This window comes from Sciurus carolinensis, chromosome 2 (assembly GCF_902686445.1).
Source record: "Sciurus carolinensis chromosome 2, mSciCar1.2, whole genome shotgun sequence".
NCBI classification, from domain to species: Eukaryota; Metazoa; Chordata; class Mammalia; order Rodentia; family Sciuridae; genus Sciurus; species Sciurus carolinensis.
Genome location: NC_062214.1, coordinates 1,121,297 through 1,145,266, shown reverse-complemented (window position 1 = coordinate 1,145,266; position 23,970 = coordinate 1,121,297). Strand labels below are relative to the sequence as shown.

General features: G+C 58.4%; 2 protein-coding genes across 6 annotated transcripts in view; one reads left to right on the top strand and one right to left on the bottom strand.

Moving 5' to 3' along the window:
- Positions 1-66: 66 nt before the first annotated feature.
- Col9a3 (collagen type IX alpha 3 chain) lies at positions 67-21,456 on the top strand. Of its 2 annotated transcripts, none has more exons than XR_007107028.1 (32): positions 67-212; positions 703-771; positions 1,969-2,004; positions 2,572-2,643; positions 3,266-3,319; positions 4,442-4,477; positions 4,703-4,726; positions 4,957-5,010; positions 5,180-5,233; positions 5,438-5,479; positions 6,595-6,651; positions 7,057-7,110; positions 7,732-7,785; positions 8,044-8,097; positions 8,289-8,342; positions 8,778-8,831; positions 9,960-10,013; positions 10,632-10,685; positions 10,789-10,842; positions 11,152-11,196; positions 11,284-11,337; positions 11,436-11,489; positions 12,003-12,056; positions 12,182-12,253; positions 12,868-12,903; positions 13,564-13,608; positions 15,298-15,330; positions 15,526-15,672; positions 15,815-15,869; positions 16,223-16,433; positions 18,716-18,793; positions 20,141-20,278. XR_007107028.1 is itself a non-coding variant. In XM_047539202.1 (32 exons), exons 1-32 carry the CDS (start codon positions 147-149, stop codon positions 20,329-20,331), a joined length of 2,043 nt encoding a protein of 680 aa, XP_047395158.1. In that variant the 5' UTR covers positions 68-146; the 3' UTR covers positions 20,332-21,456. The 2 variants fall into 2 exon arrangements, 1 of the variants encoding a protein (XP_047395158.1); XM_047539202.1 differs by having other exon boundaries at positions 68-212; positions 16,251-16,433; positions 20,141-21,456.
- The window catches only part of Tcfl5 (transcription factor like 5), a 17,475-nt gene continuing 14,408 nt past the window's right edge, over positions 20,904-23,970 (bottom strand). For all 4 annotated transcript variants that reach the window (XM_047539203.1, XM_047539204.1, XM_047539206.1 and 1 more), the window contains one exon: positions 20,904-21,681. In XM_047539203.1, the coding sequence (XP_047395159.1) occupies positions 21,559-21,681 (123 nt within the window). In that variant the 3' untranslated portion in view covers positions 20,904-21,558. The remainder of the gene's footprint in view (positions 21,682-23,970) is intronic.

Below are 23,970 nucleotides of genomic sequence, written 5' to 3'. Positions count from 1 at the left end.
GAGGCTCTCCGGCGGCGGCGCCCCGCCCGCCCAGGTGGGCCGAGTGAAAGGGGGCTTGTGCCGCGGGGCGGGGCGGCCGGCCTGGCACCGCCCTCCGCCCCGGCTCGGGCGCCGCCGCCGCCGAGCGGCTCAGAGCCCAGCCAGCCATGGCCCGAGCGCCCGCCGTGGCCCTGCTCCTGCTGGGGCAGCTCCTGGTAGCCACCGCGGCGCAGGTGAGCGGCCGCGGCTGCTCGGGCTCCGCAGATCAAGGGCGGCCGAGCGGTTGGGGCTAAGACTGGAGGTCCAGGCGCGGGGCGCAGGACGCGGGACGACCCCCGTCCCCACCCCGCCACCCCGGACCAGTCGCCGACCCCGGCCGCCGCCACCACCCCGCGGCGGGCTTGCGGAGTCCGAACGTCCGGCCGAGCCCCCACCGACGCCGGGGCGCGTAGGCGATGAGTCCCGCGGCCGCTTATGCCTCCCCCGGCTGGCCGCTGCCACCGGGCTGGAAGCACAATGTCGCCTTTGTTCCTGGCCACTCCTGGCCAGAGAGACGCAGTGGTTAAACTGCCCGCTGGTGCGGGGTTGGGAGGGGTCTGGGTCCGGACGGCCTGAGCTTCTTGGAGGGGAAGATGGGACCCTGGACCTTGGGCAGGCTGGAGGCTGACATGTGGGGGCCCGGCGAGGTGGGGACAACTCCCTAATGACTTTTCTCCATTTCAGAAAGCGGGACCTCGAGGCCCTCCTGGCCCTCAAGGGCCACCTGGAAAGCCGGGCAAGGATGGCATTGATGTGAGTTAGGGTGGGCTGCTCTGGGTGGGTTCCCTGCATTCGGGCTCTGGCCCTAGCTGCCCTGAACCCCTGGGTCTGATGGAGACACGAGTCCCACTTTCAGAGCGGGGGCCAGACAGGGCGATGAGCCAGCGCCCCTGTTGGACTGAAAGGGACAAAGATACTCCTTGGTCTTGCTCTGGGCGGACCCTGGGGTGGGGGTAGCTTGGTGGTCTTGGGGCCAGAAATGTGGACACAGGTCTGTATCTGAGTCTCCTGAGGGGCCTGTGTTTCTGCAGGATATGGGCCCTGGGGCTCCGTGCAGGTGGGGGCTTGTCCCCCAGGGTGGAAGTGGGCTGTGGGTCTTGGGGGATCCTAGGGGCTGAAGCCAGTCTTGGAGGTGCCCTGGGGCCCACTGAGCCCCAGAGATGGTGTCCTCCATGGGCATCCTGCCAGAGGTACTGCCTACAGAGGAATGGTCTGGGGCGAAGACCTCCCCGGTCCAGCCAGCCACCTCCAGGAAGGACAGGGATCCTGCAGGGTCTGTCCTCACCTGTTGTTCCCTGTCAGGGTCTTTGGAAGGTCATGGAGAGCCACGTGGACAGTCCCCCAGCCTCTCCTCAGCCTCCCTGAAAGTCCCAGGCAGGCTTTGCCTTGATGTCCATGAGCCTCCCTCCCCCACCACAGGGCTGTTGCTCTGGGGCCATGTTGGATCCACATCCCAGGTGGCCCAGGGCCTTGACCACCCTGTACCTCTCTTGCTGAGGTTGGGCACCAGGATCCTAGGCTCACACTTAAACCCTGGCCTTAAAGATTGAGTTAAAGGATTTAACCACCTAGTGAGTTTCTGGGAGGTAGCTACTGGGTCCCTTCCTGGGGTGTGGAAGAGCCTGCCACCTCCCAAGCAGATGGAGCTGGGAGGCCTCTGGGCTTCCTGCAGCCTGCTTCCTAAAGCTCTCAGGCCAATGAATGAGTGGGGCCATGTGGCATGCTCCCTGGGGGGTCATGTTCCTGTGCCCTCGGAGGGATATGAGCTCCACCTTTCTAGCACACCCCTTTCCTGGTGCTGGCCACAGAGTGAATAGCCCCTGAAGTGGACAAGGGTCCTAGGGAACCCAGCTTGGCGCCATGGGCCAGGCCTCAGGTGCCGGGTTGGAGGCCGGCCTGCTCTACTCCCCACTTTTCAGGAGTCACATGTGGGCCTCTCTCCCTCTGCAGGGAGAAGCTGGTCCTCCGGGTCTGCCTGGGTCTCCGGTGAGTGTCCCTAGCTGGAGAGAGGGACAGCCTCTTCCCAGTCTGGAGGGGAGGGCTAGTCACAGAGAACAGAAGGTCACTGACCCCGAGTCCCACCAAGCTGGGCCTGTGTCGCCTAGGACTGGAGTGGGGTTGGCGCCAGGAAGAGGGTGGGAGGGAATGTGCGGGATTTGCTGTCTCTGGGGGCAGGGTCTGGCTGGAAGCTTTCTTTGGGCCGGTGCCCAGGCAGGCCATAGGAGGGGGACAAATACAGCTCTGCAGGTCTCCACAGCCCGGAGCTGCCTCAGGCCCCTCACCTTGTCTAGCTCTAGGGATGGAGGGCACTGGGAACACTGGCAGTCCCACACAGGCTGCTGGCCATGGCTGAGAGCCTGAATCTGCCAGGTGAATTCCTACTGATGTGACTGGAGGATGGGAGGGGTATTCTTCCTGGGGCCAGCAAGGGCCGTGCTGGGGCCCTTCTCGGATGGCTAGGGGGTACCCCGCATGGAGAGCACATTTCTTCCTTGCTGAAGGCCAAGGCTTAAGGCTGGACCCTCCCTCACAATTCTGCTCTTTCTTGCTCAGGGACCTAAAGGCAACCCAGGCAAGCCAGGGAAACCAGGAGAGGCAGGTCTGCCGGGACTGCCTGGTGTGGACGTGAGTGTCCCAGCCCCTCCTCCTTGCCCCCCGGAGGGCACATCCCAGACCAGCTAAGGGTCACATTCTAATTGGTGTGCTCCAGCTGGGCCTGCTCAGGCTGGAAACCCTGTCCTGACAGAAGTCTCCAGAAGTCCCCAACAGGGTCCCTGGCCCTGGCCCAGACCCTGCCAGGCCCTGTGGGGGACAGAGCCAGCCCACAGCCAAGCTGGAAGTCCTGCCAGCTCTTGCTGATGCAGGAACAAGTGCCCATTGTCAAGCTCCTCTGCCTGCGCTGGTTGTGGGCCCCGCCCCCAGCCCCAGCCTGGTGGGCTCCAGGCTGGGCTCCAGGTTCAGCAGGCCAGAGTCTGAGAAACCAGCTGCTGTCCTGAGGGGCTTGTGCCCACAGAGCCCTATAGCTGTCTTCCCACTTACTCCCACCACCTCCCAGCGCTCAGGGAGCTAGGTCCACAGTCCTAGATCCACATTCTCGGTCCTCAGATGGCAGAGCCAGATTCGAGGGTTCTCACCTCCCTGGGCGGTTTCAGTGAGGGAAAGATCTGTGGTTCATTTTGGTCTTGGGGGAAGGGGGCTAGTGCTTTCTGTATGGTCCCTTTATCCCTTCTTCTGATTCTCTGCCAAGGGTCTGACTGGGCGGGACGGACCCTCTGGACCCAAAGGTGCCCCTGGAGAACGGGTAAGTGCCTGCCCCATGACTGGTGGCTATGTCCCCTGGCCAGGTGGTTGCTAGGTGGAGTGTCCTCTGCCCAAACGCCATGGGACTGGAAGTTCTGAGGGGGTGACCATGACTGCATTGGCTGGACCCCTGCCCCCACAGTGGGGCAGAGGGGCAGGTGGGCATAGGGTGCTGAGTGGACAGCCACCATGGCCACCCTCCCTGCGCCACACCTGCGTCTGCTCAGAGTTGCCCTGGTGTTCAGGCTGTGGAGAGCTGGTGTGGTTAAGGGTAGCGACCAGCCCCAGGCCCCGTCCTAGTGAAAGCACGATTTCCTGCCTTCTGTATCCCACATCTGACTGTCACGACCGTCATCTGTCAAATCTGCCCCTGGTCACCTGGTACGGTCTTCAGCTGGCTTTTCCCTCTTGTGGCTTCTGAGAGTAAACAGCCCTACCAGCCCTCTCCTACCCTCGTGAGAGGTAGCTGTCAGCCAGCAGGCACTGCTGGCCTACGCACGGAGCATCACCAAGAACAGGATAACTGGTGGGAACATGCGGCCTCAGCCTGCCCCAGGAACTCACCAGCTGTGTGCAACATCTGAGCTGAGAGCAATACGTAGGAAGTGGCTGATGACCAGCAAGGCCCCTGCTGCCCAGCTGTGGGTGGGCTAGTCCCAGGCTCTCAGGGAAACTCTGGTTCCTGTGCAGGCATTGGCTTGTGCCCTCCTGGGCCTGCAGGCTGGCTAGCTTCAAGGGCAGACGTGGCCTAGCTGCAGAACTTGTGACTGCGTGGGGCAGAGGCCTGAGGTCTCAGCAGCCTCTTGGGGCTGGTGTTAGGTGTGCTTCCTGGAGGGCAGGCCCTGGATGCCTCTGCATGGCTGGTGCCAGTCCTGGCATTGCACCGTCATGGTGGCCAGGCACCCAACAACCTTTGTAGGAAGGGTGCTTTCCAGCCACCAGAACAGCAAGTGGAGGGCTGGGGCAGCAGAGGCCCCTCTCCATTTTGGTCTTCTGTAGAATGGGATTTCTGTCCCTGTTCCCCCTTCTTGGAAGACCTGTAGGATCAGACTTTGGGATGTAGGGTGGGAACAAGTTTGTGAACTTGGGCGAGCCCACCCCTGATGCCTGTTTTCTCCCTCAGGGAAGTCTAGGACCTCCAGGACCGCCTGGGCTGGGGGTGAGTATTTTCTTCTCTCCATGGAAGTTTGAGCCAGTGTGTGGATGTACCAGAACCGCCTTATGGCCTCTCCTGGAGGCTGGGCCCTAGAGTGGGGTCCCAGGATCCTACCTGTCTGTGCTCTTTTCGGGGTCAGCCACCAATCCTCTGAGGTACCCACTGAGTCGTCTTGGGGGCGGCAGGGCAAGCCCCTCCCGTGCTCTGACCCTGCGTTTGACTTTGCAGGGCAAAGGTCTCCCTGGACCCCCTGTGAGTACTGAATGCCTTTATGGTCTCTACCCGAGCCTCTGAGTTCCCAGAGCTGTCCCCACACCCAGGACCAGCTTGGATTGGGGTGTCCCAAACCTTGGCAGGGGCGGACAACCCTCTCCCAGAGCCCTTGTCGCTTCAGGGCTAGCGCGCTGCCCTGGGGATCCTTCCCCCAGGACCTCGTGGCTGCTTGGGTGCGGACCTCTCCCTCTCACTTCTTTACTCCCCAGGGAGAGGCTGGAGTGAGCGGCCTCCCAGGTGGCATTGGCCTCCGTGGTGCCCCGGTGAGTGGCTCCCCTGCCTACAAACCCAGACTCAACTGCAGGGTCCCTGACAGGTGCTGTCCAGGGAGGAGGAGGAGCTGGGAGCGTCCTTGCCTTTGGGTCAAGCTGGTTCCCTCCCTCTGCGGGGAGAAGTGGGGCTGGCCCTGTTTGAGTCATGATCACTCCCCAGGGACCCTCTGGACTCCCAGGCCTGCCCGGCCCCCCAGGACCTCCCGGACCTCCCGTAAGTACTGAGTGGACTTCCACAGAGGCACACAAGGTGCTGTGTTAGACCCCCCAGGCTGCATGCTCGGCCTCCCTGAGCTGAGGCAAAGTCCAGGGCAGAATCTGTGACCCCCTGCTCCAGGACAGGTGGCTTCTGTCATTGTCACCTGCCCTGAAAGTGGGGGATGGCAGATAGACTCAGCTGTCTCCATCTATGTTCCAGGGACACCCTGGAGTCCTCCCTGAAGGTGCTGCTGACCTGCAGGTGGGCACTTATGGCCATTTGTGAAGTGGGCAGGGGACATCTGCTTTGGGGGGGTGCGTCTGGCTTGGGGTCACCACCTCAGAGACCTTCCAACACACCACTGCCTCTGGGAAAGGGCCCTGCTCTACGCGGCAGGAAGGCCAGGCCCAGTGGGAGCTCCCTGGTGACGGGTGCTCAGTGCGGGCAGAGCAGGAATGCCTGGGGGCCGCCCTTGCCCTCCAACCCTGCCCTGCCCTCAGCTAGACCACCAGCCACGTGGGGGATGCAGACCTCGACTACTGGAGCCACGCCAGGTGAGGGCTCGGCTCTGCCCAGCCGCTCTGCTCCAGCACGGCAGGTGGGCCTCTCCCACCTCACAGGAGGTCTGCACTAGAGTCTGAGACCACTTTCATCTTGGTCTTTGAGCCTCGTTGCTCCTGAGCCGGGGGCGCCTGGGGGCACCGGCTCTGTTTCTCTGCTTTGCGCAGCTGTTCGCGGTATGGGCACCCCGTTTCCAGGGGGAGTTTGCTTTTGAAGGGAAAGCGCTAATGCCGTTGGGGCTGATGCCGAGGGCTGTTGGCCAGTGGTCCTTCCCTGCCTGTTTGCGGAGTGCTTGACCAGGTCATGTCCTGGAAGGGAGGGCTTAGGGCTCTTCCCAGTGAGAATGCTGGCCCTGAGGATGGGCCCTGGAGGGGTTGACGGCACCAGCTCTGCACCTCTGGCCCAGCATGGAATGATCTAGAAATCTCCACGTCTTACCTGGGTTCCCGCTCAGTGTGCCTTCAAGCCAGAGGGTCACACCTATGACCCTGGCTCATAGCAGCATCCCTCCTGTGGCCACCAGGCACTTGGTGAGAGGATGATGTCCTTTTATGGAGCCAGCAGCCATCATGTGAACGGCTGCTCAGAAACCCGGCATCTGCTCAGAAATGAGAGCGTCTGGAGGGAGGGCATCCAGCCGCGCCGGGCCTCCTCCCGCTGCTCACCACAGCCAGGGCCAGCCCCGAGTGAGGCCCTCTGGGCTCATCCACAGTCCCCTTCCACTGCACAGCCTTCCCAGCCCCCTCAGGGTGCTGACTTGTCTTGGGGATCCTGCCCCGTTTACTGGGGGGTCTGACCATTCTGTCTTCCAACAGTGCCCTGCCATCTGCCCGCCAGGCCCCCCGGGTCCCCCAGGAATGCCAGGGTTCAAGGTGAGTGGCGATTCAGGGTGACTGGGCCAAGCTCAGCTCTGCACTGGTGAGGTGCCCCTCATGGTTGTGGGGTTTCGGGGATATGGAGGTCCACGGTGTCATGGGAAAAGTGGCCTTGTCACCTGTGCTCCCTCTCCACCCCAGTGACATGCTGAAATCTGGTGTGTCTGGACCAGGCCTGGACTTTGAGGGCCAGAGGAAGCCCAGAGAGGGAAACGGGGCTGGCCAAGGGTCCCCCAGTGGGTCACAGTGCCTCTCGGGCCCAGCTTCCCCAGGCCTTTGGACCTGAAGGCTGTGGTGTTCCTGTGGCTAGTCCTGGGCTGACTGGTGGTACCGGCCTCGGTTCCGTGCTGCTTGAGGAGCGTGTCCTAAGGTATGGGGGCTGTGATTTCTGTTCGCTTTCAGGGGCCCACAGGCTACAAAGGAGAACAGGGAGAAGTCGGCAAGGATGGTGAGAAGGTACAAAGCTGACTGCCCAGGGCCACTGACCCCGGAGGGCCATGGCCTAGGCAGGGGGTGGGCCTGGGACTCACCAGGGGAGGGTGGCACAGCCTCACGGGCTCGCCCCAGTTGGCACCTGCCCTGGCTGTCCCCCAGGTGGGTCTAGCTGGTCAGAACTGGGTGGTTTGGGCAGGGTCCCTGGACAGTCCCGCCCGACCTCACATGAAAGCACCCTTGGGATGGGGGTGCCTGGGCACCTTTGCGCAGTTCCTGCCGCTGCCCACAGGGGGCCTCTGTCTGCACTCACTGCAGTTTGGGGCGAGGCCGAGATGCCCTCTAGTGTGGCAGGAGTGGCCAGATAAGGACGGGGGCCTGACGGCAGAGGCCACCCCCACATGCTTGGGAGGGCGGGTCTGGAAGGGCCAGGGGGTTGTGCCAGAAGAGAGTCCAGACGCCCCTGCCGGGGCAAAGCCACGGCCACACGAACCTCTCGAGCTGTGGACAGGTGACCTCACTCAGCCTCTGTGGCTCAGCTGTGAAGTGGGGCTGTGCCCCTCCTGCAGGCCCTGGGGAGGGTTCCTGGGGGACAGCGGAAGGTGCTAGAAGGGCCGGGATGAACCACTGCTTTCTCCATTACAGGGCGACCCTGGCCCCCCTGGGCCTGCTGGCATCCCAGGCCCCGTGGGGCTCCAGGTGAGACCAGCAGAATGGGAGCCCCATGGACAGCCACCCTCAGGCTCGGGGACAGCCAGCAAGGAATAAGGGCACACCTAGGCTGGGCAGGGGGTGGGCCCGGGACTCACCAGGGGAGGCCAGGGGGCACCAACCAGGTCGAGGGTTTCTAAGGACACCGGGCATGCCGGGCACCCCAGAGCCAGGGCACCCCAGAGCCAGGCCACGGTGGCCTGAGTGAGACGCATTCCGCCGTGCAGCTTCAGCTCTCTCCAACAGGGTCCCCGAGGATCGCCAGGACTTCCAGGGCCACTCGGACCCCCTGGGGACCGGGTACGTTCTGCTGGGCTGTGGGTGCCAGGACCAGCCAAGGTTGGCCCTGCTGGTTGTGGGCCTGGGCTTGTCCCTGCCTCCAGCTTCACATGCTCTGGGCTCTTCCCTTGGTCCTGGCTGTGGCTGGCTGTGGTGTCCCTGTGGGTCCCTGTTCCTGCAGAAGAACCCCAAATGCCCTCTCTTCTCTGCAGGGTCCCATTGGGTTCCGAGGCCCCCCCGGGGTTCCGGGAGCTCCTGGGAAAGTGGTACGTGTGTGTCTGGGTTCCCTCAGAGACCGCCCCATACCCCACTGGGCTGTGGCTGGCTGAGCCGCAGGCTGAGCTATCCCAGGGGCACATCGTGGTTGGCTGGTGGCATACCTGGGGGGTGGCCCACAGTACCTGGGGGGAAGGTACAGGGCTCCTGTGGCACACCTGAAAGCCATATTGACCTGGGGACACTCGAGGAACTTGTCTGTGGGAGGAGTCCCCCCCTCCGTGGGAGATCTGCCCCGGTCATCCAGGAGGTGAAGAGGGCCATCCCTCCGACCCCCCAGGACCCTCAGTAGCATCCGTCTGGCCACCCATGGCCTCATCTGGAGGGCTCCATCAGGCCCTGGAGGGCCTTGATCACATGTCAGCCTGGCTCTCCTGCCTTCTCTGTGACATGAGCATCTTCCCTCTCCTCCTTCTCATTTTCAGGGTGACAGAGGTGAGAGGGGCCCAGAAGGTTTCCGTGGCCCCAAGGGTGACTTTGTAAGTACAGAGACTGGACAAACCTTATCTCATGCTTAACTGATCGGCAGTGGGGACCTCCCCATTCCAGGCCTCTCCAGGGTGTAGGAGAGGGGGCCCTACCCTGCCCGTAGCCCCTCCCAAAGCCCACATGAAGCTCTCTGCCCACCCCGAGGCACCAACACTGCTCCTGCAGGGAGTGGGGACACAGGTTCAGGTCCTGGCTGCCGGTGCATGGTGCTGGGCCCGAGCAGAGCGGCCACCAGTACTAAGGTTCTCAGCCGTGAAATGGGAGCAAGGGAGAAAACCACTCCTGGTCTGGGTATGCAGAGGAGTCGGGGGCCAGGTGACATGTCCTGAAACGCACTGAGGGTGCCTGAACTGGCCCTGCCCACAGCAACCACCACCCCTCCTGTCTTGCCTCCAACTAGAGCCCAGTGGCCAGGAGTGCCAGGAGGTGGCGTGCAGAGCTGCATCGTCCATGGCACCATAGGTAGTTTTCCCCAAACCCTGTCCTCGTGGTGCAGCGGACCGCGGCCGCTGCCCTCTGCCTGGAGCACAGTGCCTCCTGCCTGGATAACCAGGATGACACCCCCAAGACCCCAGTGCCTGGAGAGCCATGACCAGAGACCCCCAGGGCCCCGGGGCCTGGAGAGCCATGACCAGAGACCCCCAGGGTCCCGGGGCCTGGAAAGCCATGACCAGAGACCCCCAGGGCCCCAGGGCCTGGAGAACCATGACCAGAGACCCCCGGGACCCCAGGGCCTGGAGAGCCATGACCAGAGACCCCCAGGGCCCCAGGGCCTGGAGAACCATGACCAGAGACCCCCAGGGCCCCAGGACCTGGAGAACCATGGAGAGAGACCCCCCCCAGGGTCCCAGGGCCTAGGAGCGCCATGACCAGAGACCCCCGGGACCCCAGGGCCTGAAGAGTCATGGCCAGAGACCCCCGGGACCCCCGGGCCTGGAGAGTCATGACCAGAGACCCCCAGGACCCCAGTGCCTGGAGAGCCATGGAGAGAGACCCCCCAGGACCCCAGGGCTTGGAGAGCCATGAGAGAGACCCCCAGGGTCCCAGGGCCTGGAGAGCCATGACCAGAGACCCCCAGGATCCCAACTGCCGCTCTTCCATCCCTCTGTGTCCTTTAGGGCAGACCTGGTCCCAAAGGGATCCCCGGAGTGGCTGGGCCAGGTGGCGAGCCGGTGAGTACCTGTGGCTGCCCAGGGTGCCCGGGCAAGCCTGAAGCGCAGCCTGGCAGCCCTAGAGCCGGCAGGGTGCCCACGTCGCTGCTCCTCTCAGCAGAGCTCTGCCACCTCTGACTGTGTGTCCTCCAAGGAGGACTCTTTCGTGTGCTGGCCTTGCACAGGAGCAGCTGTGGGCCTGTGACCCATGGTCAGACAGGGGCCCGCCCAGAGAGGCCCGTGGGCAGTCCAGCCCTTAGCTACTGCCTTCTCAACAGTGGAACAAAGGCTGGATGGCCCCAGTAGCCCCTGCATTTCCCTCTTGCCCCAGACTGCAACTGCGGTCACCACAGCCCTGCAGACAAGGGACCGAGACAGGGCATGTCTGCATGGCAGAGTTCGCAAGAAGGAGGGTGAGGGGCAGGACTGCAGAGCACAGGGTCCTGGGCACTGCCAGCCTGAATTTCTCGCTGGTGTGGCCTCTGAGGGTGGCACCGGCTGCCACGTGGCCTCCTCAGTCTTCAGACAGAACCTCGCAGGCTCCAGGGATAGGCCCCATTCTGGGGGGCTAGATGAGGCTGCCTCAAGGGGAACAGGGCTGTAGAAGAAGGGGTGCCTGACAGTGTCCCTTGTCCCCAGGGCATGCCAGGCAAGGACGGCCGGAATGGCGTGCCAGGACTGGACGGCGAGAAGGTGGGTGCTTGGCAGGCAGCCTGCGGGAGGGTGACTGGGGAGAGCTGGGCCTCCTGAGGCCTCAGCATCTGTTTCCCTCCTGTCCCAATTGCTGTTCTGGCAGGGGGAGGCTGGTCGCAGTGGTGCCCCAGGAGAGAAGGGTCCCAACGGGCTGCCGGTGAGTGCTAAACTGTGGGACCGTGCTTGGGTCTGGCTCAGCCCTGGCACCCGGGGACCTGTGGACAGGGGCCTGCTGTGCTCATGCCTGAGTGCTCTTGTGCGTGAGGACTTGTGCAAGTGTACCTCTGCCCGTCCTTGGTGCTGCTCCCGTGGGCCTTGCCTGGGGCCCTTGCAGGGGCTGTCCATCAGAGGCCAGGCAAGCTGTCAGAGCCCACCCTCAGGTCTGCAGGGCCAGTGAGGTTGGCCCTGCCAACTGCCTGTGTGCACAAGGGCTTGGCAGCTTTGACGCTGAGCTCTCTCCTGGCAGGGCCTCCCTGGACGCACAGGATCCAAAGGCGAGAAGGGAGAACTGGTACGTGACGGCCTCCTTTGGTGGGGCTGCAGGCAGGGTCCTGTCCTGGGAGGGCTGCAGGCCCTCATGCCCTCCTCCATTCTCCAGGGTAGAGCTGGGGAACTGGGCGAGGCCGGCCCCTCGGGAGAGCCAGGAGTCCCTGTGAGTAGCCACGATCCTCCACGCGCATGTGCACAGGACCCTGCCCCTCCCCAACGTGGGCTCAGGACCTACCCTGACACCCCTTTCCCTCTGGTCAGGGAGATGTTGGCGTTCCTGGGGAGCGCGGTGAGGCTGGTCACAGGGGCTCAGCGGTGAGTGGGGCACAACCCTGGGGGAGTGTCCCCTGAGCAGGGCAGGGTGGCACTTTGGGCATACTGATGAACCAAGCTCACAAAAGTTGGGAGATGTCAGAAGACAGGGACCTTCAACTCCTGGCCCCTCACCCACAGGGGCAGTAGCGCTTGCCTAAGCTGCCCTGTCCTCAGATCTCCATGCCCCCATACAACTTAGAACCCAGCAGTGCAGGTGCAGCTTCCTGCCTCCACAGGACCCTGCAGCCCGCAGTGGACATTGGTGACTGGCACCAGTCTGGCTTGACAAATAGGGCCAGAGTGTGCCTGAACTCTGAGACCCCCACACCTGTCCCCCCACAGGGGGCACCCTGCTTCTTTCCCAGCAGCTTGGCCTCAGGTGACTTGGGACCAGCCCCATGTCTGCCTAGCCACATGGGGAGACAGAAATGGGCTCCCCCGGCCACAAAGCCTCCTGGGGCCCCTCAGGAACTTCTGAGCCTCAAGGCATCTACTCACCCTTCTGTCTTCTAGGGGGCCCTTGGCCCACAAGGCCCTCCTGGAGCCCCTGGTGTCCGAGGCTTCCAGGTGGGTTATGTTGGAAGGGGGGTGACCAGCGCCCCAGGCCAGGGCAGTGCACCCTGGTGGACCAGGCAGGGGAGGGACCCTAGCTGAGTTCCTATGGTGCCGACCAGCTGGAACTTTGTCCACAGGGCCGGAAGGGCAACATGGGAGACCCCGGCCTTCCAGGTCCCCAGGGTCTCCGTGGCGATGTGGGGGACCGGGTAAGTGGCTGTCCTGGCAGGCAGTGCCCTACCCTTGCACCCCAGCTTGCTACTACTACCGCCCAGTGGACCCAGGCAGCGAGGAGAGCCCCCGGCCACTGGTGGGCTCACGTGGGTGGAGAGGGAGTGCCTTCTCTCCACTGGCATCCTTCATGGGTGAGCGGGCCTCCAGCCCCAGGTGGAGGTATGGCGGGGGGGCAGCATCGGGACCTGATCACTGGGACAGGGTGTGAGCAGAGTCCCAGATCCCATGCCCCACACCTCCCGAGGGTGTCGGCTGAGGCTTGACCTGGTCAAGGGTCCATTGCTATAAAAGGAGTCTGAACAGCAGCACTTCAAACGGCCGCAGCTTCCCGGGACCTTCCCTGCCAGTCTTGAAATGCCAGCCTTGCCAGCCCTCTGGGAGTGGGGCACAGGGGGCGAGGCTTGCTCAGGGCCCAGCTGGTGGGGGGCAAGTCCTCAGGTCACCAGGGCAGAGCCGAGTGCACAAGAGGCAGCTGGCCTGGGAACTGACCTCTGGCCCTGTGGGTTGTGAGGAGGCGTTTGCTGCCTGCACACGTGGGCCCTGCAGGAATTCCTGGGACTCCTCTAACACAAAGCCTTCTCTCTGACAGGGCCCAAGAGGTGCCACCGGCTCTAAGGGAGACCAGGTGAGCCAGCGCCGGTGGTCAGGTCAGATCTGGGTCCTGACCAGTGCTCCAGCTCCTGCAGGCTCTGTGCTGTCTGGCTCTGGGTCTTTTAAAACTCCCGGTGGCTCCCTGTGTCTCGTTTCCGCTCATCTCTTCACTCCTTCTTAGCAAGTGGCCCAGCTCTGAGCACCAGCCACAAAGCGGAGCAGGCCGCCTTCCTGGGTACACACAGCTGGCCAGACATACTGTGTGGCCCTGGTGCAGCAGCAGAAGCCTCTGGAGGAGGAAACCAGCCTTGTGAGAGAGGGCGTGGGCTCTCTCCCCATGGCCAGAGACGTTAAAAGGCACCTGCTTCTCCCTGGAAAAGCTCGGGGAGGGTGGGCTGTGGTTGCTCCTCAGAACCTGTTTCTGAAATCTGACCCCAGGTGGCCCCAGGCCTTTCTGCCCAACACCCCACAGGGTTCTGCCTGGCACAGAAAGCCTTGGGATGCAAATTCCTGCCTTCCGCTGTGTGTCCCTGCCCAGCCTGCGGAGCTGAGGCAGGGTCCTTGCACTGCCTTGGGAAACGGTCCACAGAGGGTGCCTGGCCTGTCTCAGGGATGAATGTGAACACCAAGGTCTGAGAGCTGGTAGCTTAAGGTGGGAAGGAGCCACTCTTAATGCTGGGGCTTATCATTGCAGGGCATTGCAGGTTCCGATGGCCTTCCTGGGGACAGAGGCGAGCTGGTAAGTGAGCCAGCTAGTTGGTTTGGGAGGCGTGCTCTCCCATGGACGAAGTCACTTTCTGCAGATCCTGGCAGAACTAGCATGGGCAGCATGGGGACAAACGCAGGGTCCCCTAGGCACCAAGGCCTGGCCACTGGCCATCCCTGGAGCGAGAGAGCGGGGCCTGACTGGAAAACAGGTGCAGGTCTGGCGCTCCCTGCTGTGCATGTGAAAGCGCCTCCTCTCGTGCCTCTCTGGCCCCTGGAGGGAATCAGCCTCAGCTGGGGCCTCACTGACACTAATAGTTTCCCAGAGCAGAGACTCAGGCCAAGTATAGGGTAAACCCTTGGTGTATCAGTTCAGGTGTGGGGTCTCCTTCTGGTGATGGAGATGGAATGATGATGAGGTCCTTCCTGGCTTTCTGGTGGCTAGGTTTTGGCCGTAATTGAGTCTTCTTGCCCTGGTGTCCAGGGAGGAAGAAACGGCCTGCTCCGGGGACCCTGGCCTCTGGTCACACCTGCTAGCCCAGCATGAACCTCTTACACCTCTAGCCAAGGTGGTATTTTTGTAGTTACTTTACTTATTTCAGCAAATTGTTAGACAACCTTGATAAGCAGGAGCCCAGAAATCCAAGAAACAGCCCCACCCAGCTGCTCTTAAATTGATGTGGTGGTGGGCAGTGACCAAAAGGGAGAGCCGCCAGCTGGAAGCTCATGAGGGGCTTCAGCCCCGCCATAATGAGCACAGAGGGCCCTCCCTCAGTCCTGCCTGGCTTTGGCTGTGGGCATTCAGCTCCGGGTGTGAGCGGAGTGGGTGACCAGGCCCAGTCCTCCTGCTCTCTGGTTAGGACCATGTCCTGTGCACATTCCTGGGTCCCAGCTGAAGAAGGGCCCAGAGTTTTAGGACAGAGACATATAGTTGTAATATTGTAGTAAAAAGAATGAAAACAAAGTAAACAGGCACCAGAGTGTTTCAGTCAGCTTTTTTGCTGCTGTGACCAAAAGATCTGAACCAGAACGATTCTAGGGAAGAAAAGTTTATCTGAGGGCTTGTGGTTTCAGAGGTCTTATTCCATAGAAGGCGGCTCCATTCCTCGGGCTGCGGAATGAGGCAGATACAAACATATACCCCAAAGCCCACCTCCTCCAGTCACACCCCACCTGCCTCCGTTTCCACTCAGTTAACCCATCAGGCGGTTGATTCCCTGTGGGGTTAAGACTCACACACCCCAATCATTTCTCTTCTAAACCTTCTTGCACTGCCTCACATCTGAGCTTTTGGGGGACCCATACATCCAAACCACAGGAGAATACCACACGGCTACTAAAAAGCATCAATTGTGAATACACTCTCAACAATACCAGAAATGTTCGTACAAAATAAAAAGGGAGCTGGGCGTAGTGGACACATCTATAATCTCAACAGCTCGGAGGCTGAGGCAGGAAGATCACACGTTCTAGGCCAGCCTCAACAACTTAGTGAGACCCTGTCTCAAACAAAAAGTAAGAAGGCCCAGGGATGTACCTCGGTGGTAAGGTTTCCCTATTCAATCCCCAGTACCAAAAAAATTAAATTAAAAGGGAAGAAACCTGTCAGTAATATATCGATGTGGGTTGTAGATGATTTTTGATTTTTTTTCTCAACTAATACTGTGCTAGATGGGTTCCCTGGGAGCCACTTCCCACCCAACTAACAACGGTCTCTCTGCAGGGTCCCAGTGGCCCCGTTGGACCAAAAGGAGAGGTGAGTGCCCACAGGCATGCCCATGGCAGACCTAGGAGCCCGCGAGGCCATTCACCTCTGGCACCACCTGCAGGGCGCTGCCCAGATGCAATCATGAAAAGGCTCTTCGCTCTGCTCTGGGAAAGAGCCGCTGGGGCGGCAGCTCCTGGCTGGGGCCAGGTGTGGTCCAGCCCTCTGTGTCCTGCTTCTCTACAGGCTGGTGATCGAGGGGAGCCGGGCCCCAAAGGCATCCAGGGACCCAATGGCACGAGTGGAGTCCAGGGTGTCCCTGGGCCCCCGGGGCCCCTAGGCCTCCAGGGCGTGCAGGGCGTCCCTGGCATCACCGGGAAACCTGGTGTTCCGGTGCGTGGCTCTTCCTTTCTCGGTTGGTGCTGCGGGTAGTGGACTCACTGGACTTAGATGGTGTTTTTTCTAAACGTCAGAGTGGGGTCCTGGGCATGCCAGCATGCCACCCCTCAGCTGATGATCTGGGGGTGACTTTCAGGGGAAAGAAGCCAGCGAGCAACGCATCAGAGAGCTGTGTGGGGGAATTATAAGTGGTACGTCCTCTGTTGTCCCCTTCCCTGCCCCGAGGCCCCAGAGCCTGGGCCCGCTCAGCCTACCACTCCTTGGTCACCCCGTCACCCCACTTCTGGGTTCTTGGGGTCCACACCTGTGCTCCTGCCTCTGTACTAGATGAGGCTCAACCTGGTGCACACAGAGGTGCCCATGCAGTGGACAGAACTCTGTCTGGAGGGCCACTTCCCCAGATGCTCCCGCGTGGGTGTTCTTGGCATCTCTGAATTCTTAGGATGGAGGGCACTCCAGGGAAGGGGTCTCCCATGTAGCCCTGTGAGGTGCCCCCAAAGCTGTTAACACACTGTGCATAACAGTGTTTTCATCTTCTCTGAAGCCGATGCTTGCCCCCTATCTCCCAAAAGAGCAAATTGCACAGTTAGCTGCGCACCTGAGGAAGCCCTTAGCGCCAGGCTCCATCGGGCGCCCTGGTCCAGCTGGCCCCCCGGGGCCCCCAGGCCCCCCAGGCTCCATCGGCCACCCTGGTGCTCGAGGACCCCCTGGATATCGTGGTCCCACCGGGGAGCTGGGAGACCCTGGACCCAGAGGTGAGTAGTCAACTCGCTGTCCCCCCTGTATGAGAACACCCACGTCCCACAGCGTGAGAGCTGCCCGCCATGCTGACGCGCCCCTGGAGCACAGGGGCCCGAGGGCAGCCAGGGCCAGGCCTGCCCGAGCTGAGCCCACCTCACACAGCCCAGGCTGCGGCAGCAGGGTGTATCTAGAAGTACGGTGAGGACACTGTCCACACCCGTCCTTGCCATGGGTCCTCCAGGGTGGCTCCTGGAAGGCTGGCCAGCCTCGCTCTCAGGGCAGCACGGTTCATTCCTCACCGATCCTGCAGGACTAGAACATTTCTCCTCACCATATTTCTCTCAAATGCCATCTGAACAACACCTGGGGGTGGGCTGCCCAGCAGTGTGAGGAGTGCACCTGGAGCTAAGCCTTAACATAGGCTGCAACACTGGGGCGCGGCTCGGTAGGGGAGCGCTCGCCTAGCACACGCGAGGCCCTGGGTTCCATCCTCAGCACCACATAAAAATAAAGGTATTGTGTCCACCTACAACTAGGAAAAAAAAAAGAATGATGAATCAGAAAGCCCTTATTTGGGCAGGAGTGGCGGTGGCATGTTAGCTGCCTTCTGCCCATGCTGGGTCCTGTGGGCAGCGGAGGCCTGTCCAGCAGCAGCTGGGCGCCCCATGGTGAACCAGGCACCAAGAGCACCAGCCCTTTCCAGTTTAGAACGTCATCAGGAGCAGCTAGCCTCACGGCACAGACAGGTCTGGAGCTCAGATTTCAAGCATCTGACCAGTAGCCAGTGCTTCTCAGAAATAGCTTAGGACGTTCCAAAGGGAGACAGTTTTTTGAGGTCCTTCCTTATGACTGAGATTCAACGTGAATTCTTTGGCAAATGGAATGATTCCTACGGTTAGCAGTGATGTTTTACTTCTTAAAATCCCTAGAGACTGAAGGAGCTCAACACTAGAGAGCAGACGCATCAGATTCATCTTGTCCATGCTACTGCTGGCCCAGACTAACTATCAAATAGCTCCTTGTTTCCTTGGACACCTTTGTCATGACTCTTAGGTCTTCTGTGCTGTATAGTGCCATACAAGAAACTGCAGGCTTTAAAAACAGATCAAATAAGATTTTCTCCAAGCAGAGACCTAAAGTTCTTCTAGATTTTTGAAAATAAAATTCAAGCACAACATTAATCACAGAGTCTCTGAGAAAAGCAGTTTGACAATGTTAGTTAAAGGTCATCGCAGAGACACATGCATCACAGGAGGTCCTTGGGACTAGGCCCAACCCTCTTTTCTGTCTCAAGGAGGGCATACAGAGTGTGCAGAGTGTGGTTCTGCACCATGCTCTGGACATCTCTGGCTCCACTGGCAGAGCAGACCTGGGGATGCCCAGAGGTCACTGAAAGTTAGAATATGCGCTCAGGATTGGGCCTTCCCGGGGCCTCAGGCACAAGCCACTGCTGTGTCTCCATCTCCCCTCCCAGCAAGCACAGAGCTAGGTGGGAGTGCCCTACCAGGACACAGCAGGGCAGCCAGCTTCACGGGACATCCAGGCCATTGGAGCCACTGCCCTGCAGGGAGGCCAACCCTCAACCCCAGGGCCACAGTGCCATCCCTACCAGATGAGCAGGGACAGCCTGGGAACCCACTGCCAATCCTGCCCATGCTTCTCATCTACTCCAGGAGGCACACAAGTCACAGCTGAACAAAGGCAGGGCTGACACCATGGGCACCAGGGATGCCTCTGCCTCATGGCTGAGTACCAACCCGGTTCAGTCTGCAGGGCAGACTCCTGGGAGAACTGTGCCTCCAACACCCAGCTCCAGAACCCACAGGCCAGTGTTGACAGCTGTCAAGATGAAGGTTTTAACACACCCCCTGCCACTCATCCACACAGCACAGAGGCAGACGACTTGAGGGAGGCAACTAGGGACACTTTAGATTACTCTTGGGTGACACATGCTTCAGAGTCGTACAGAAAGCTTGAATGCCAACTCGGGACACTTTAGATTACTCTTGGGTGACACATGGTTCAGAGTCATACAGAAAGCTTGAATGCCAAATGGACACACGACTCTAACAGAACCAGCCTGCCATCCAGAGGCTGCAGAGGTGGGCGAGGTTGATGCCAGCCGTGGGCCAGGTGGGCACCTCTCAGACTCCCCTGAGACCAACTGTGGGCGTCTGCACTCCCTGAGGGGTGCCAAAGGTGGCACCCTGTTTGTGATAAGGTGGGCTCCAGCACGGCCACCGTGCCGGCTGTGGCAGCTGTTCTAACCATGCACCTGTGTCCTCCCTCATCGCAGGAAGCCAGGGTGACAGAGGAGACAAGGGTGCAGCAGGTGCAGGGCTGGACGGGCCTGCTGGAGACCAGGGGCTCCAAGGTAGGAGGCCACTGTCATCCACAGGGTTTATATGGGGGATGCTGGGGTCATGAACATGGCTCATTTTCTTAAAAGGAAATGGTTTGTTGTCATTTGGCTAAGCTTTTTTTTTTTTTTTTTTTTCCTAATTTGGCACCTGGGATTGAACCTAGGGGTGCCTAACCACTGAACCAAACCAGTCCTTTTTCATATTTTATTTAGAAGCTGGGTCTCACTAAGTTGCATAGGCCTCACTAACTTCCTGAGGCTGGCTTTGAACTCACAATCCTCCAGCCTCAGCCTCCCAAGCCACAGGAATTACAGGCTTCGCCACCATGCCTGGCTTGGCAAAGCATTCTTAGAGGCAAGATTAGGAACTCTCTTAGTAACCACGTTAGCATCAGCTGGGGGCTTGTGATCCCCCAACAAGGGAGGGAGGCAGGGGATGGCCAGTCCCCGAGGCAGGGTAGCCTCGGCAACTTAGCAAGAACCTGGATCAAAATAAAAAAGTAAAAGGGCTGGGGATGTAGCTCAGTGGTAAAGTGCCCCTGGATTCAACCCCAGAACTGGGGGGAAAATAAGACTTCACTCTGCAGAAGTTCAGTCAATCAACATACCTTCCTATATCTATTTCAGCTAAGTAGGTTTGATTAAATCCTGCCTAAAGTTATTTAGTATCTATTTTGGTCAAACTCTAACAATTTTCTCAAAACTGACCCACATGTACATTGAATGTGTCCATTTTAATGTTCGAAGTGGATGCTCTGATGAGGAGCTGGTGTTGCTATCCCCAGCCAGGGCCAGGCCCCACGTCCTGGCCTCCAGGCGTGGGCAAGACGACCTCGCGGGGTCACTGGAGCAGGACCCCAGGCTTCTGCGTGCCCCAGTGGGGCAGAGCAGCCCGGCTCCACAGCCCTCCTTGCATCTGTGTGGCTTAGGTGTCACCGAGTGGCCATTCCTGGTGGACACCACGTGCAGGCGCAGGTCCCGGGTGAACAGCTGCCAGGCACCCTGGGAGGCGGTCGCTGCCCTGAGCTCCGCAGCCCTGAGCTCCACAGCCCTGTTCCTGCCACGCCTGCTTCCTCCCGCATGTCCCAAACCCACTCTTCACATGTCCCTGGAGTGGCTACACCTTCAGGACCACCCAGACTCCACCCCTGACCCGCCTGTGCCCCACCGCCCCCTGCACCTGCCCCTCCCGCCTGCCTCTTCCCTGGCCAGCCTCTTGACCCAGCTGTCCTCCCCTTGGGCTGTTCCCCAGTTGGGAAATTAGCCAGTGCAGAGAGGCGGGTTAGTATGGCCAGGAAGGTGAACTGCTGCTGCTTTTCAGGCCCCTCTAGCCTCTAATCCCAGCCTCCTTTTCTGCAGGGCCACAGGGTGTCCCTGGCATCAGCAAAGACGGCCGAGATGGTGCTCATGGCGAGCCTGGACTTCCTGGTGATCCTGGCCTTCCTGGTGCAGTTGGGGCTCAGGGGACTCCAGGGATCTGTGACACCTCAGCCTGTCAAGGAGCTATGCTCGGAGGAGGTGGGGAAAAGTCAGGCGCTCGGAGCTCGTGAAGGAGAACTCGAGGAAATGAGAAGCGGCGGTGGCAATTTGAGCAAGAGGCTCTGACGGGCAGTGACATAGCTGTCAGGAGCAACCAGCACCACCGGCTGGTCAGCCAGGAGGCCTCCGAGGCCTGCCCACTGCTCCCTCGATGGCGGCTGCCGGCGCATGGCCACGGCCTGTCTCTGCAGTATTTACAGCGGCCGTCCATCTGCAATAGCATACCTCAGACACAGGCCCTCTGGAAGGAAGCGAAGCCCACATCGGGAGGGGTGCAGGTTCCACCTGCAGAGCCTGTCCAATCCCACGAGCTAGAAGACACTCAGTGACCTGTTTACATGGCATCAGTGTAAAGACCCTGAATCCAATAAAATGATATATTGTCTTCAGATTAGTGACTGGCTACACTGTAACAAAAACCAGGTCATTCAATGCACTGTGTCCTCCATACAAGTCCACACGCTTTACCCGCTTCCTGTGTACATATTTGTGTCTCCAACTGACAGTATTTATTGAAGGTGACTGTGCACTGTGCCAAGGTCTGTAGAACCATCTGTCGTAATAAAGCCACGCACTGGGAAACTCCGCTCCAAACATGCACTTTATTACAAGCAAAGTAATGACTGGCAATATGGAAATGTGGGCGTTTAAGCAATCTACCAAGAAAATGTTTTACTTTTTATGGAAAAAAAGTAGCTTTAAAGAAAGTCTCTGGAAAATTTTTGGCAAAAGTTTTAAAATAGTACTGTATTTTGCAATACAGAGTACATGAGGTTGGAAATAATTACAAGGGGGAATGATATAACAAATGAAATAAAATTTCCAAACTAGTAGTTAAGAACAATTTACCTTCTTCCAATTGCTAAGGGGGCATATTTAAAATGTAAATAAAATAAGTAAAAAGAAATGTACCTTTTAAGACTAAGGAAATTAGAAAGGATGTTAATTTTTCAAGTTATCATGTTAAAAAAACATGATGGAATCAGACAGATAATTGAAAAATGACTTACTCATTATCAAGATGTCTTCATCCCCAAAAGGTCTAAGAGGACATTAATGGAGAAGTACTCTGTTCTAGATAAATACTTTTACACAATGTGCTCCCAAAGTCCCTACTGGAGTCCCATCGCGAGCCAGGTCCCTCTGCGTCAGGCCATCAGGGTGGAGCTCCAGGTGGTGGAACTGGTGCGTGGGTCGCAGGAACGGCTGTTTACTCCCAGGGTCCCTGTTCAGTCCGGTCACTTGATCTCCATCGCAGGGCTGCTCTGCAGACTGCCCTGTGCAGGACAGGCCACCAAGGAGTCCGGTCTGGTCAGCTTTAGCCTTCTGCCAGTTTTACCGCAAAACACACTCTCAAATTCCTAAAGTCGAGAAGTGATGGTTAATGCACTGGATTCATAGGACGTGAACACTGCTATCTTCAAAGGCACAAAAGGTCCATAGAAGGAGCTATGTAAACTACTTCAAAACACACGGCTTTCAGATGTCGCCATTTAAGGGGTGGCTGTAACAGGAACGGGTTCACTTTCCCCAAGAGCAGTCACCCTGCACATGTATTCTCATTTAGCTTTTCCAAATCAGTTCTCAACATGTCTGACCAAACTGTAAAAGCAGCCATCATTTTTTATTGTATAAGTTACATTAACAGAAAGCACACTACTTTAAGCATCTTGAAGTGCACGGCAGGAGCATCTACACCCGCTCAACAGCAGCGGGCCCTCCCCTCCCACGCGCTGGTGAGCATCCCATTGCAGGCAGGCGTTAGGTGTGGGCACTAAGATGGCTCTATATGTGGTCAGATAAAGAGCTGCTCCCAAGGACAGCAGTGGGTCCCCGCTCCGGACACCCTGCTGCTCTCCACTTTTCAAAAGGCCCCAATTTTAATGGTCAAGTCAGGTTAACCCCCTGGGCGCTAGGGGGTCTCAGTCTCACAAACCAGAGCTCTGAGGACAAGTGCCACAGGCCTCCTGCCTGGACTCCCTCAAGCCCAGCCTGGCCAGAGTTTACAGAAATAGGAAACAAAAGATGTTAGTCACTACCATGAATTTGCAAAATACAGAATGTGGAAAAATCTATAGGGTACAGGACAAATTATCAACTCTTCAATAAGTCAAATGGCAAGGAAAAGAGGAAGGGCTTGGAAACTATTTTAGATGAAAGTGTGTTTAAGTGCTGTCAAGCAAATGCAATATTTGGATCCCAATTCAAATAAACCAACTGTAAAGACATTTGTGAACTGACAGGAGGAATCCAGGCAAAGACGGGTGTCAAGGAACGCCTGTATTCCACTATGATTTTGATTGGTGGTTACATTTTGAACAGCCCTTTCCTTCTCGGGGAGTCTGTGAGTGAGATGAGGTGTTGGGAACCGCTTTAAAATGTCTGGGTGAGGGAGAAGGATGGGGAGAATGGGTAAACAAAGTCATGCTGGGAGCCAAGTTCCAGGGAACTGGGAGTCCATTATTCTCTCCATTTTGGGGCATATTTGGAAATTTGCGTTTTTTTAAAGCATAGCGTGTTCTGTTCAAGTAAATAAAGGTTGATTTATTTGTTCTTTTTATATATACATGACAGTAAAGTATATTTTGAAATATTATACATGGAGTATAACTTGTTCCAATTAGGATGGTTGGTTATGTTTTTTATTGTGGTAAAGTAGATGTAACAAAGTTTTCCATTTTGACCATGTGTAAGTTTTCTGTGGTGTTAAGAACATTCACCTTATTTTGCAGCGATCACCAGTGGCTTTTCCCATGCTTCCCAGAAACTGGCCTCATCAAACACCAAGTCCCAGCCCCGGACCACGCTCCACCTCCCGGATCTCCACTTGGAGCTCCTCTGGGAGAGGAGCCACGGAGCGCCATCACACCACGTCAGTCTTTGGTAAAGGGTCGCGGGGTTGTAGCGTGTCAGACTTCACTCCTGACGCGGAACATGTTTTGGGTGTACATAGAACACTTTGTTCGCCGTCACCAGCTGGTGGCACTTGGGTTGCTTCCACGCTGGGCCTGGGAGCAGTGCTGCTGTGGAGGCTCACAGACATTGTCAGCTTGGGTCCCATTTCCAGTTCCTTCAGGTTTCTACTTGGAGGTGGAGCTGCTGGAACACATGGCAATTCTGTTCGAGTCTTTGAGAGGCCACCATACTCTTTTCCACAGTGGCTCTACCATTTCGTGTTCCCCAACAACGCACAGGGTTCCCATTTCTCCTTGTCTTTGCCACCACTTGTTACTTTCTGCTTATTGGTGATAGCCATCCAGATGAAGTAGCTTCTCCTTGATTTTGATGTGCAGTTGCCTAATGACCAGTAACGCTGCATAGACTTACTGGCATTCACATAAGCATCTCTGGAGAAAGGTCTATTCAAGCCTGTTGCCCATTTTAAAATGTATGTCTCTTGTTGCTGAATTGCTGTAGTTTATATTTAACTCAAGGCTAGGAGGAGAAGCATAGGTGCCCCGCTGCCACTGATTTAGCTTCCGGATCATCTGCAGTAGTTCTAATCCACCTAATCACACTTCAAGTGACATTTCACCAAAACAATCTGCCATTTGCAACTATCACCTACATTCAGAAGCCATATTTGCATATAAATACTCTAATTTTCTCCCAAAACTTCAAGAGGTTTTAAGATGCAATTTAAGAAGAAT